The sequence below is a fragment of the Thamnophis elegans genome, chromosome 5 (assembly GCF_009769535.1).
Source record: "Thamnophis elegans isolate rThaEle1 chromosome 5, rThaEle1.pri, whole genome shotgun sequence".
Taxonomy (NCBI): Eukaryota; Metazoa; Chordata; class Lepidosauria; order Squamata; family Colubridae; genus Thamnophis; species Thamnophis elegans.
Genome location: NC_045545.1, coordinates 29,272,909 through 29,286,332, shown reverse-complemented (window position 1 = coordinate 29,286,332; position 13,424 = coordinate 29,272,909). Strand labels below are relative to the sequence as shown.

The window sequence follows — 13,424 nt, the reverse complement described above, 5'->3', positions numbered from 1 at the left end:
CAGTACAAATCAGAAATGTAAACTCAAATAACTTCTCCAATATTCCCAATAGTTTAAGAGTTGTGGAGACTACAAATTCATCTGATCCAAACAGAGGAATTAACAAATATTTATTCATAAATTATATGGAGCTGATTTTTGATGGAAACAAATTATTCAAAACAGTTAAATAAAAAATAACACTGAAGATCAGAGGAAGAGGAGGAAGAGAAGAGGGGAAAACAGTAACTAAACTCAGGGAAAAGGCATTTCATTGACAAATATTATTCAATGCAAACATGGGTGTACAGTGCTGAAACTTGGACCAAGTAGCTTAACCTCTACTGAAGAAGTCTGGGATGGCAACAACTGTCCTGGGAAGGGATCACATGAATGTGATGAACAGTTTGCAAAATCATCAACTCAATTTGTAGCAAATTCTTTGTCTAAGCTTAATAGGAACTTTTTAAAAATTGTCAGTATCATAATGTTTTATGTAATGTTTTTATGTAATGTCCTATGATCATACTTGAGGTGTGAAGGTTCTCCTTGCACATATGTGCTAGTCATTCCCGACTCTAGGGGCAGTGCTCATCTCCGTTTCAAAGCCGAAGAGCCAGCACTGTCTGAAGACGTCTCCGTGGTTATGTGGCTGGCATGACTAAATGCTGAAGGTGCATGGAATGCTGTTACCTTCCCACCAAAGGTGGTTCCTATTTTTTCTACATGCATTTTTTACATGCTTTTGAACTGCTAGGTTGGCAGAAGCTAAGACAAGTAATGGGAGCTCACTCCGTTACGCGATGTACGGATTCGAACTGCCAAACCACCGACCTTTCTGATCCACAAGCTCAGTGTCTTAGCTACTGAGCCACCGCATCCCTTTTTGAGATACCCTATATACCTGTCTTAAGGAGAATATTGCTGACTTGGAAGAAATTTTGGGAAAGACTAATCAAAATAATCATATGACTGTCACTACTTTATAATGTTGAAGTTATGACTTTCACTTTTCATGTAAAATGTGTGAGTAAAAAGGAAGATATTTTTCCTGCAAAATAGAAACAGCAAGGAAAACGTTCTTATCCTTCAAAATACTAAGTTCTGGGGACATCCAATTAAGTTCGAACTTACGAGGGCCCCCCAAAAAGTAACTTACAACCTTTCCTGGAAATTGGGATTGTCACAAAACCTCTTTCGTCACAAGATCAGAATTGGCTTGTATTTATGACAGTTGCAATTATCTTGGAGTGATCACAATTTGTGACTTTCCCGGCTAAATTCCAATAAGCCAAGTCAATTGTGGAAAGCCGGATTCACTTAACAATCATTTGCTTAGCTTAACAACCATGATAAAATGATCATAAAATCAGGTCTGGCCATGTAATGACTTGATTTCCTTGCTCAGAGATCCAAACTGCTGTCCCGATTTGTTTGTAAGTTGAGGACTACCTGTTCTAAAGGATACAGATGTATTTTTAACATTAATGTTATTTTCTTCAACTGAAAATCTGAATCATTATCTATTTCACTATCCTTTATATACAGATATGGAAGGTTGGAAGAATTCTTAACAGTAAGTTGGGGATCCCACCATCAACATACTGAAGAAGGCAAGTATGTTGTTCTTATCAGTTCACATTGCCCAGATCCTCCAATATGTGGCCTCTTTGAAACATTAAAGTTTTAAAATTTTAAGATGACAATGTGGCCATATCATAAAATCAACATGAAGATTCATTTGATCGTTTGATCTTGCTTAGTACAAATTTTGCGTAATGAAGGACTGCAAAAGTTCCCAGTATGGTGCCCTTCAGTTCTAATTTGTTCACAAATCTCTTTTTTGATGCAGTATATGTGTGGAAGAGAGAGAGAAGGAGAGGAAGAGGGAGGGAGGGAGGGAGGGGCAGAGAGAGAAAGACAGAGAGAGAAGGAAGAAAGGAAGGAAAGAAGAAAGAAAAAAGAAAGGAAGGAAGGAAGGAAGGAAGGAAGGAAGGAAGGAAGGGATGCCCACTCTCTCCTTTGCTGTTTATATTAACTTTGGAAATTTTATTAAATGAAATTCGGAAGGACCAGGGTATAAAATGTTTAAGACTCAAAAATGAAGAATATAGGGCCCAAGTCTATGCCGATGACTTAGTATTTGTTCTAGAGGACCCATTAGAATCCAGCCTGAAATTAATTCAAAAATTAGAAGAATATGGCGAAGTGGCAGGACTAAAGATCAATAAAGACAAAACGAAGGAAGGAAGGAAGGAAGGAAGGGAAAGAGAGAGAGAGAGAGAGAGAGAGAGAGAGAGAGAGAGAGAGAGAGAGAGAGAGAGAGAGAGAGAGAGAGAGACTGGCCAAGGTTCGCCACCACAATTTTATTAAAGGACATCTATCCACCACTATGGCAGTCCAATGCCCACAAAATAACCTCTCAAAACTCCAAATGTGCCACTGATCAATGAAGCTGAGGATTTTTGCCTCAGGCTACAACATAAAACTCTACTTATTTTCCCCTAACTGTGAATTTCCCACAGGATTCCTGTTGGCTGATTTCATTCTGTGGTCTAGATGAGTATTTAACTCAGCAGAGTTGTTGTGTTTCTTTACACTTATTAAATGCAAGCATAATTTGCATTCTGTGCATCCAGCAAATCCACAAATAATAGAGAAATGATGCATATTTCTATATACTTCATTACACTGAGAATAAGCATTATGTGTTACTAGATGAGAGCCCACTTGTAATTTCCTTAAAATCAACTATATGAATTCCACATACAGGTAGTCCCCACTTATAGCCATTCATCAACTGATTATTCGAAGTTACAATGGCATTGAAAACAAGTAACCTGTGACCATTTTTCACACTTACAACCATTGAAGCATCCCCCAGTCACATGATCAAAATTTGGACACTTGGCAACTGGCTCTTATTCATGATAGCTTCAATATCTTGGGGTCATGCAACCTTCTAACAAGCAAAGTCAATGGGGAAGCCAGATACATTTAACAACAGTGTTACTAACTTTAAAAACAGCAGTGAATCACTTAAAAATTGTGGAAAGAAAGATTGTAAAATGGAACGAAACTCACTTAACTTTTTGCTTAACAACAGAAATTTTAGACTTAATTGCGGTCGTAAGTCGAGGACTACCTGTACTTCTGATGCAATGCTTTAATGTGCCAATGACTGCCAGAAAATACATGCATACATTATATACTAGTTCATTATATACTTTTTTCTCCTTGTTACATCACAAACCACTATCCATAGTCTGAATCCTCTTTGAACAAGGATGAAAATCACGTTTGGGGGAGAACAACAAATATACATACAACGACATCAATTCTAAGAGCAAGCAATTTACAGATGGTAACTCCCACTAGAACAAGTGGAGGAGTAGAGTAACACAAACTTTTCAATACCCAATCGCTAGGGGAGTAAAGAAATGAATGAGACAGAATAATAAATAGACCATACGTGTATCAGTCCACTCAGTATTCTTACCACAGGTCATCTGACTGGAGGGATGACTGGAAAGTCAATTATGAAAACTAGCCCCTGTCATCTCGGGTTATGTCTTATACTAGCCAATTTCTCTACTATTTATTTTATTATTATTTTGAAGCATCTATGCATGGATTGCAAAACACAGTACAAATTGACAGCACACAACCTGGTGACAATTTTCTTTAGAAAAAAAAGGGAAAGACAAAATAAAGCATCTTTGCTGGTAGATTGTAAAACGCATTATGTATATTTATCAGCAACACATTAAAGAGAATGGACACCCACATTATCTCAATGCTAAGTTATTTCATGTGGAGTGAAATTCTCTGTGATTAACAAATAAGACAGGGCACGCAAGGTTTACAAAGAGTGACTAACCTCTGGTATCAGTCTGTCTAATTGTTCAGCTCGATTCTCGTGTGATGGATGTGTAGAAAGCCATTCTGGTAATTTGGGTTCATTCTGTAGAATCTTAGCCAGTTCCATTTGCTGCCAGAAGACAGAACTGGCTCTTACATCCATACAAGCCTAGAACACATATGCAGAAAACTGCTTAGTAAAAACATTTTCAGAAATTCCTTGCACAACAATTAGAAATCTTGTAAATATTGCTTGATGCTCTCTTGACACAAAGGAAATTTACCCATTAATCAAATAGGTTTCTATGGCAAGTTCCTAAGATAAGATATGGGAAGTTCCTAAGATAGGGACGAGGTGGCTCAGTAGCTAAGATGCTGAGCTTGTTGATCAGAAAGGTTGGCAGTTCAGCGGTTTGAATCCCTAGCACTGCCTAACGGGGTGAGCTCCCGTTACTTGCCCCAGATTCTGCCAACCTAGCTGTTTGAAAAATAGGAACCACCTTTGGTGGGAAGGTAACAGCATTCCATGTGCCTTTGGCATTTAGTCATGCCGGCCACATGACCACAGAGATGTCTTTGGACAGTGCTGGCTCTTTGGCTTTGAAACAGAGATGAGCACTGCCTCCTAGAGTCGGGAACGACTAGCACATATGTGCGAGGGGAACCTTTACCTTATGGGAAGTTCCTAAGATATCAATATGCTGAAACTCCCAAAGTACAGTAAGTCATTAGGTTTTTGGAGAGGTACCTTTGACTCAGGTTGACTCCTGGTGACTACCTGGACTAGTCCCTAAAGTTTTCTTGGCAAGTTTTTCAGAAGGGGTTTGCCACTGCCTCTTTGCTAGGGTGAGTGTAAATGACTGGTTCAGCTGGCTTTGTGCCTAAGGCAGATCTTCAACTCATGGTTTCCCAGTTTCTAGCCTGATGCCTTAACTACTACACCAAACTGGCTCAAACACTGAGATAATTTACAGCCAATTGCTATATTCGAGGTTTTGCTCAAGTCACAATCTTCATCAGGCACTGTACTAGGACGGGGAAGTTGCTGTCAGCAAAGAAGACGCAAAAGACAGAAAGCATAGGAATACTCCTGGACTGTTTTCATTGCAGGAATTGTGACATCCCTTGCTATGAAACCAAAGTAATTGGTAGACCTTCTCACTTTAGAAGTGAATGGGGTAATAATAAAAATAAAAAAGCCAGCATAGTTATTGAAGTGTTTTATTGAAAGAACAAAGCCCTCTAAATACAATAAAGAATTGAAACAAAAAATAACTGAACTTCTAGAGCAGCCCAAATACAACAGAATAAGGCTACCTACATTGAAGTTTGTTACAAGGAAACAACTAGCACAAGTATTAATAGATACCAATATTGTAATATCTAATACCATCTGATTACAAGAAAGAAATTAAGTAATTTGCTAAAATCAATTGTTGTTGGATGCTGGATACAAAATCAGCAAACAAGAAAAAACAAACAGTGCATACCAAAATGGAAAATCAGGTGGGCATTTTCAGAGGTATCCAGAGATTGTCGTAAATATCTGCAAAATTGTCTGGCTTGACTCAAATGACTATCTTTTATTACATCATTTTAAAAACGAACAGCTTCTGGGTAGTAGAGTGAAAAAATTTCAGTTGGCAATAAGAGCCTTTGCCCATTGACATTCATGGGAAAACACTAAGGCAGCAATAGAAAACGTTGATTAAATATGCACAGAAAAAACTAATACCAATGTATTGAACATTACTGTAAACACTAATTATTATTTCCTAAAACTATTTGTACCCAAACACAGTTTAATTGAAAATGGAATTTTTATATGTTATAAAATAAAATATTTTTTCTTTAAAAATATGCACAGAAAGGCTGGGTGGGAGAAAGATGGGATGTATTTACTGAGTCAGAATTAACCTCTAAACTGGCAGTTCCCAGATGCATGGACTTCTCAGAATTCAAAACCACTGTAATTATGCAGAGAATGTTTGGGTAAACATCCTTGTTTAGAACTCATGATTATTCAAGCAATCACTCATAGTAGGAAGAACCCTAAGCAACAGACATAATGAGATAAGGTAGCTCAATTGTAACATTTTTATCTTGGTAGCAAATTACCGTAGTTTGTCTCCTCCCTAACCCTGTTTCCTCTTACTTCAAACTAATCCACATGGGAGGATTATATCAAATGAGAGGAAGTAGGCATATTTGCTCTCTTCCTCTTTAGTCAGTTTTGCCTGAAACTTTTTGAGGGTGACAAGAGGAAGTCATTTCATTTAACTGGAACAGAAGAATAGAAGATGAGTAATTGACTCACATACAAATATAAGGAGCAGAGGTTTGGACCAGTTCATCCAAACTGGTAGCGGAAATCATGGGTGGGCCTGCTCTATGCCGTCCTATTTAGGGTCATTTTTGAGGCTGGGCACATGCATGGAAGGCGTGCGCCCGAGCAAAGCGCAGGTGCGGATAGCTGGGTACATGCGCGGAAGGGGCATGTACGCCAAACCAGTGGTAACAAAATGTGAAACCCACTGCTGAAAAGAAGATACCAGTTTTGCAAAAAGAAACAAAACTACCTGAACTAAGATGTGGACTTTTGTCAGCAAAACAAACATGCACATGCACACACATACGCAAATATGAAACAAAACTGCTATACAATGTGGAAACGATAAAAACAAAAGTTTTGAAATATTCTTTACAAATATAGAAGGTACTGGAGAAAATATTATGGGGATAAATGGTTAAAAATTTTCTGTATGTTAAAGTTTTATTTAAGAAATATTTGTAGCCTCACTGACTCCACTATATACTCCAGGATCAGACTGCCTCTGAGCCTGCTGGCTTTTCATAAAGCCTGAAGATCTGGATGTGCTCCGGGGTCTCAGGGTCAGGAGATTGAATGCCCGCTGAGAGATCTTTAATAATAGTTTTGTTTGGATTTATCTTCTGTGACCACTATTAGTTTTTCCCCCCCTTCGCTTTTAGTGAAAAGCTGCATTTGTGAGATGGGTGGCCATATAAATCAATTTAATAAATACATTAAATAAGTGTGTGTTTACATATTCGTATTCCACTTATACATGCGACCCATCATAAAAGGCTATTCAATAATGCAAAGGTGTGAACATGGGATGATAAAACCTGCTGCAGATGCCTGGGGGGAGGGGGAGGGAATGAGCACCTTCAGATAGGTAGTACTTTCATACAACAAGCCTGGATTTTCATATCAGCACCACAGCACATACATGAATAGTAGCGGAGAACATGTGATGTGTAGTGATGTGTTATGTTCCAACTTTTAATTAATTGTATAGGTTGAATGTTATGGGTTGAAAGAAGGTAGCTATTTGGATTTCACTGCTTACTCCCATTTTTCCTTGTGCTGGTCATTGATCAAATAAAGACTACTTTACTTACCCCATCTTCCCTTTTTTGAAAGAATGAATGTTATCATTATAAAGTAGTAATAGTGTGATTTTTCTATAGAAACCATTTAAGTTGATTCATCATTGTATAAATGATAAAATCCCGGAAAGGAATTTAAAGAATTCTGGCCCACAAATATAAAGGAAAGTTCCTGATATTGTTGTTAATTAACATGAGCTAGAACACTACTTAAATATAATGCTGTATTTAGCAGTCCAAACAGTTCACATATTCTAAAAACCTCATATACATTTTTATTATCACTAGGTGGCAGTGATGGTATATAATGATATGCATGTCATATATAGACTTATAAGTGTATATACATACATGTATTAAGAATGTATACAAAGTTAGTGGAACAAAATAATCCCAAGACTAAAATTAAAGACATTACAACTAAAGGCGGAAGCTATTTGTCAGCTACTGAGAATTCAACTGAAACTCTAACAAAGAAAGACAATTCTTACCTTAGCAGCAAACTGAAGTCCCACCTTGTCAGCTTCAGCTTCTAAATTCCTGTTGTATGGCATATCAAAAAGCAACTAGAATGAAAGAAGAGGAGAAATAACCCAGTGTTTATACTTGCTACTTTCTGAAATAAACCAGTTTCTTATCAAAATCTACCTAAAAATTACACTCATTGAGTTTCTGCTAAATGCAAGAGTGCATATTTTAGTAATATAGGTAGAGATGATTAATGAGTAGAATTTAAAAAAGGAAATGTTTTGGAGCACACATGGTGAGCAGGGTGGGCCCATATGCACCTCCTTAAACCAAGTGCTTCTTTTCTTGGATTTATGGGATTTGGAAAAGGCATGACTTATTTATGTCTACTTTTCTTCCAAAGTATTGGACTCCCGCCCCCTATAATTCTTAATTTATAAAACTACCTACCTCAAGGGTATAGTTTTCTTATTTGTTTATTGAAATATACCCCACTGAAAACCAAACAGTCCCTTTGGCAGCTTACAATTGGTCTAGTGCACAGGTGTCAAATTTGCGGCATTACGTTGCCATCACGTAACATTTTGTGACTTTTTTCCCATTCGCGGAGTGGGCATGCCACCAGTTTGAAACCCCTGGTCTAAAGGTTAAGGCAGCAGAATAGAAAGGAGGAAAGTGTGAGTTCAAATCCCACCTTAGCCATGAAAGCTAACTGGACGACTTTGGGCCAGTCACTCCCTCTCATTCCAACTCACCTCATAGCGTTGTTATTATGAGGAAAATAGGAGGAGGAAGGTGTGTTGGATATGTTCACTGTCTTGAGTTATTTGTAAAAATAATAAAGATGGAATATAAATAAATATCCCAAATTTAAATACAATATATATAAAATAACCCAAAACACAAAAACTCCACTAAAAATAAATAGGTGCTGCCATTTCTCAAACCTCCGTTTATCAGAAAAAGGACTGCTTCTGGGCTTCGGCCCTCTTAACCTCCCCAAAGCAGGGAAGAGCCAGCTGCTTCTCCAAATAGGATCAGTCAAGCTAATTCCAAGGTTGGGAATTCCAGAGGTTCTGCAAGTAACTTAGAGCCAAGCTTTAAAGAGCAACATGGGTGAAAGCCAATACTTTAAATCAAATGGTAATAAGGATCCAGTGCAGATGTAATATGATTCCATGAACAACGGCCAATAAGCATCTAATCCACTGCCTTTTGCATTAACTGTGGCTTTCAGGTAGTCTTTAAAAGCAACTGCATGTAGAGCATGTCCAGCAGCTGAAGTAGGTGGTGGGCATGAGGCAATGTAAAAAGGTTCTCAATGGGGAATATAAGCATTGCTGGAAACAGAAGAAGTGCTAAATATTGCCATTTTCTTTGCTACACACTATTGTTTCATGCATTCTGTAAATGAAAATCAAAACAAGTTTGGTGTAATGGTTATGGCATCCCTTTAATTCAGAAGAGTTTAGTGCTGCCCTTGGGCCTGAAGCCAGCTAGGTGACCTTGGGACAGCCACTAGAATGCAGGCCAGGGGTGGGTTGCTGCCAGTTTTACTGCTGGTTCGCAACCCGTGCACAAAGTGCACTGAGTGCACTGTTTAATGTAAATTGTTCTGCACGCATGAACAATTTACAGTGAACTGCACACGCGCAGACACTAAAATCCAAAATGGTGGCGGCCAAGCAGCAGCAAGGAAACCAGTTCAGGGGCATGTCAACCGGTTCTGCAACCCAGGCCTGAATTCAGCTGAACTGAACTGGGCCGAACTGGCAGCAACCCACCTCTGAAGCAGGCAATGGCAAACCATTCCTGAAATCTTGCCAAGAAAACTGCAAGGACTTGTCCAAACAATCACCAGGATTGTCAAGAATAATTTAAAAGTATGCACACAAACAGAGGCTAAAAGGTGTGGGCCAGCTGGTGGGCAGGGCTTCAGCTACATTCGCTCTATAAGACGCACAGACATTTCTACCCACTTTTGGGGGGACGGGAGGTGTGTGAATCTTATAGTCCAAAAAATACAGTAAACATTTTACCTAAACATAAACATATTAAATTGGAATGGAAACTAGTTAAGGCATTAGCCATGACTTTTCCTGTTATCTGTGGAATGTGAGAAGAGGCTTTACTTATGTACTTATATATTATTATACTATTTGGAAATGTTGAAAAAAAATACATTTAAACCATTTAAAATAGAAATGCTAAAAAAATATACTACAACATAGAAAACAGTAATAAGGTGCTACAAAGCAATACCAAGGCAAGATGACCTGAATATGAACTGCATAATTCTGTGGTCAGTTATCTTTATTAGTTGCTTTTCATCCCTGGTTCTATATTGTCTTTTAACCCTACTAACTGTATATATTGATTTCATAAGTAGCTCAGAGTCTTCAACCAGTGTGGCATATAAACCTGAGTTAATAAACAAACCCATAAATCTCAAAAGATCTTTAAGGGCATAGGGAATGCAAAAAGAAAAGATTCTAAAATCATTCTTTTCAATTAGAAATGAATCAACCATAATGTGAAAGTCACACAAAACCACAGTATTTTGTTGCTATAAATCTAAGTCGGTGTTTCTCAACCTCAGCAATTTTAAGATGCACAGACTTTACTCCCAGAATTCCCCAGTGAGCAATATTCAATCGCTTAGTACTACGAACAGGAAACTTTTATTAAGGATAAGAACAGCACATTCATTCAGATACCTTTAGAAACTAGGAAAAACCAATCCTCACCCTAGAGATTTCCCTGGTGCTGCCTTTTAGAAAAAAACAAAATATGCTACCCCAATTTTTCCATTTCTGCAACATGAAGAGAAGGAAGCTGCCAGATATAATACGAAGCAAAGAACTGGGCTTGGCATCTTTTGAACTATAAAGAAAGCTCAGTGCTGAAGTGCCATTGATCACTCTGACAGTTCCTTCAGCTGATTTAGGCTAGGCAACTGAACTGCCTTTTCCTACTTCTCTGATTTTATTCCTGACTGGCAGGAAGAACAAGTGTAATAAGAAGTTTTACAGGAAGAATAAGGGCATTTATTTTCTTCTTTGTTCCAGATGAATGAGCTTTGCAGCATTCAACCACAAGAAGCCAAGTTCTGGATTATTTCTGGGTGATCAGGTTAAAGGAATAACATAAATAAAAAAAGACAGCTCAACCACAAACTGCACGCCATTGTTCCAATAGTTAACACCACCACAAATGAGAATGCTACAACTGAATTTAAATTATTGATTCTAGAAAAGCCTTACATCACTCAGTAGAATATATGCAGTTGCTGGAATAAAGTTTTTTTTTCTTAAACCCTGTTCTTATTTCAGAGAATTTGAAAGAATATTACAGAAAATCAAAGAATATTACATTCCCTCTCAGTTCTCACAGTCCAAAGTTGAAAAGTTAAAGATAGATAGGTAGACAAACAGACAGACACACACACACACACACACATACATACTGTATTTTTTGGACTATAAAACATACCGGTTTATAAAACACACCAAGATTTTGAAGAATTAAGTAATAAAAAAAAGTTTTTGTCCTCCCCGGTCCCCAGGAGCACTCTGCAGGCTTCAGCAGGGCTGGAGGAAGGGAATAACGCCCCTGTTTAAAACAGGGCCGTTTATCCCTTCCTCCAGCCCTGCTGAACCTGCAGAGTGCTTCTGGGGACAGGAGGAAGGTAAAACCGCCTCCATTTTTGCGTAAAACAGTCCATTTTTGGCAAAAATGGGATGCGGGGGCGGAACTTCGGGAGGCCAAAAATGGCTGTATTCAGCTGTAAGACGCACCAACATTTCCATCCTCTTATGGGGGGGGGAGGTGCATCTCATACTCCGAAAAATACGGCAGTGACGTGCAGTCACGGGAGGCAGGGCCTCACCACTGTCATCATGAAAAGAAAAGGAAAATGTAAAAGGAAAAAGGCTGAAGTAGTTGCTGCCAGAGTCACAGTGGATGACTCTGCTTAGTGCTTAACTGTTTAAAAAAGCCTCTAAAAAAGTGCCCTCTACAGGAGGAGGCGGGAGAACCATGTGCCTCATTTAGTCTGACTTTATGATCACTCGAGCAGAGTTAAGCAAGGGTTAAAAGCCGAAAAATTCCTTATGTAGATGAGGCACTTGGTTCTCTTGCCTTCTCCTGTAGAGGGCGTTTTTTTTAGAGGCTTTTTCAAACAGTTAAGCAGAGTCATCCATTTGGGATTCTGGCAGCAGCTAGCCCAGCCTGACCTCAGCAGCTCTTGCCTTTTTCCTTTTATATTTTTACATTTTCATCAAGACAAGAGCAGAGTTGAAATCCTCTGTGAAACAGCTGGAAAAGGTATGTGGGTCGGAGGGAGGGGGATGAATTCAAAATTAATGTAATTTGTAAGTAATTGTATTATTGTAAGTAATTTGTGTATGTTCGTGTGTATGTGTTTTACTCGCCTCTGCAGCAGAGCTTTTGGACATAGCGGCAGGACTTTTGGATGCCCGGCGCTATGTCCGACATAGAGGCGCCCCGCCTCTATGTCAGCCATAGCACCGGGGCAGCAGGGCAGCTTTTGCCCGCTTTCAAGAAAGCTTTCTTGAAAGCGGGCAAAAGCCGCCCTGCCACCCTGGCGCTAGAGGCAAAAGCCGCCCTGCCGCTATGTCCAACATACAGGCCCCCCGCCTCTATGTCAGCCATAGCACCGGGGCAGCAGGGCAGCTTTTGCCTGCTTTCAAGAAAGCTTTCTTGAAAGTGGGCAAAAGCCGCCCTGCCGCCCCGGCGCTAGAGGCAAAAGCCACCCTGCCGCTATGTCCGACATAGAGGCATCCCGCCTCTATGTCAGACATAGCACCGGGCCGGCGGGGCGGCTTTTGCCCGCTTTCAAGAAAGCTTTCTTGAAAGTGGGCAAAAGCCGCCCTGGCGCTAGAGACAAAATGGGGGGGGGGGAAGCAAAGCAGAGGTTAACAGCACCGGAGCCGGTCGGGGAATTTTTTTGTCACCTGGTTATCTGTCCCGTCCGTCCTCCCCCGTCAACCGGTGACAATTTCTAGCGGGGGAGGATGGCCACCACCGAGAAACAGACGGCATCGCATTCAGAGAAACGCACGGAGGGATCCAACTTCTAGTCCAGCTCCGACACCCCTTACCTGCTCTTCCTCCTCCCCCATCCCAGCGGCTCCCTTTGCAATCCCAGCGGGTCTTCCTGCCGGACAGACGGTGTGCCCACTCCCCACCCCAGACCCTCTGCGCAATCCAGCGATAAGCGTGTCCCCCCCATCCTCCCAAGTGCTTACAGCCCCCTTACAGGGAGGTAATGTCGGGCGGCACGGTGCAAGGGATCGCCCGGGCATTGTCACAGAGCGTGTTATCTTTGGTACAAGTGCACGAAGCCGGGCAGGTGATCTTCCTGGGTCTGCTCCCTTGGACGCCCCGGCGCTATGTCCGACATAGAGGCACGATGCCTCTATGTCGGACATAGCGGCAGGGCGGCTTTTGCCTGCTTTCAAGAGGCGCCACCTGCCGCTATGTCCGACATAGAGGCGTCCCGCTTGCCTCACCAGCCATAAACCTCACTGAAATACTGCATATAGTGTCTTTCATGAATTAGTCCACTGCTTCAAAGAAGAGAGGTAGTGTGGCCTAGTGGTTAAGACTCCAGGTTAGAAAGCAGGAGATTGTAAGTTCTAGTCCTGCCTTAGCCATGAAAGCTAGCAGGGTGACTTTGGACC

At 40.3% G+C, this 13,424-nt stretch overlaps 1 protein-coding gene across 2 annotated transcripts in view; it reads right to left on the bottom strand.

Annotated features, from left to right (window-relative positions):
* OMA1 (OMA1 zinc metallopeptidase) overlaps nucleotides 1-13,424 on the bottom strand; it is a 34,875-nt gene that overhangs the window by 8,660 nt on the left and 12,791 nt on the right. For both annotated transcript variants that reach the window (XM_032217336.1, XM_032217337.1), the window contains exons 7-8: nucleotides 7,743-7,817; nucleotides 3,860-4,009 (exon numbers count right to left, since the gene is read on the bottom strand). In XM_032217336.1, the coding sequence (XP_032073227.1) occupies nucleotides 3,860-4,009; nucleotides 7,743-7,817 (225 nt within the window). The remainder of the gene's footprint in view (nucleotides 1-3,859; nucleotides 4,010-7,742; nucleotides 7,818-13,424) is intronic.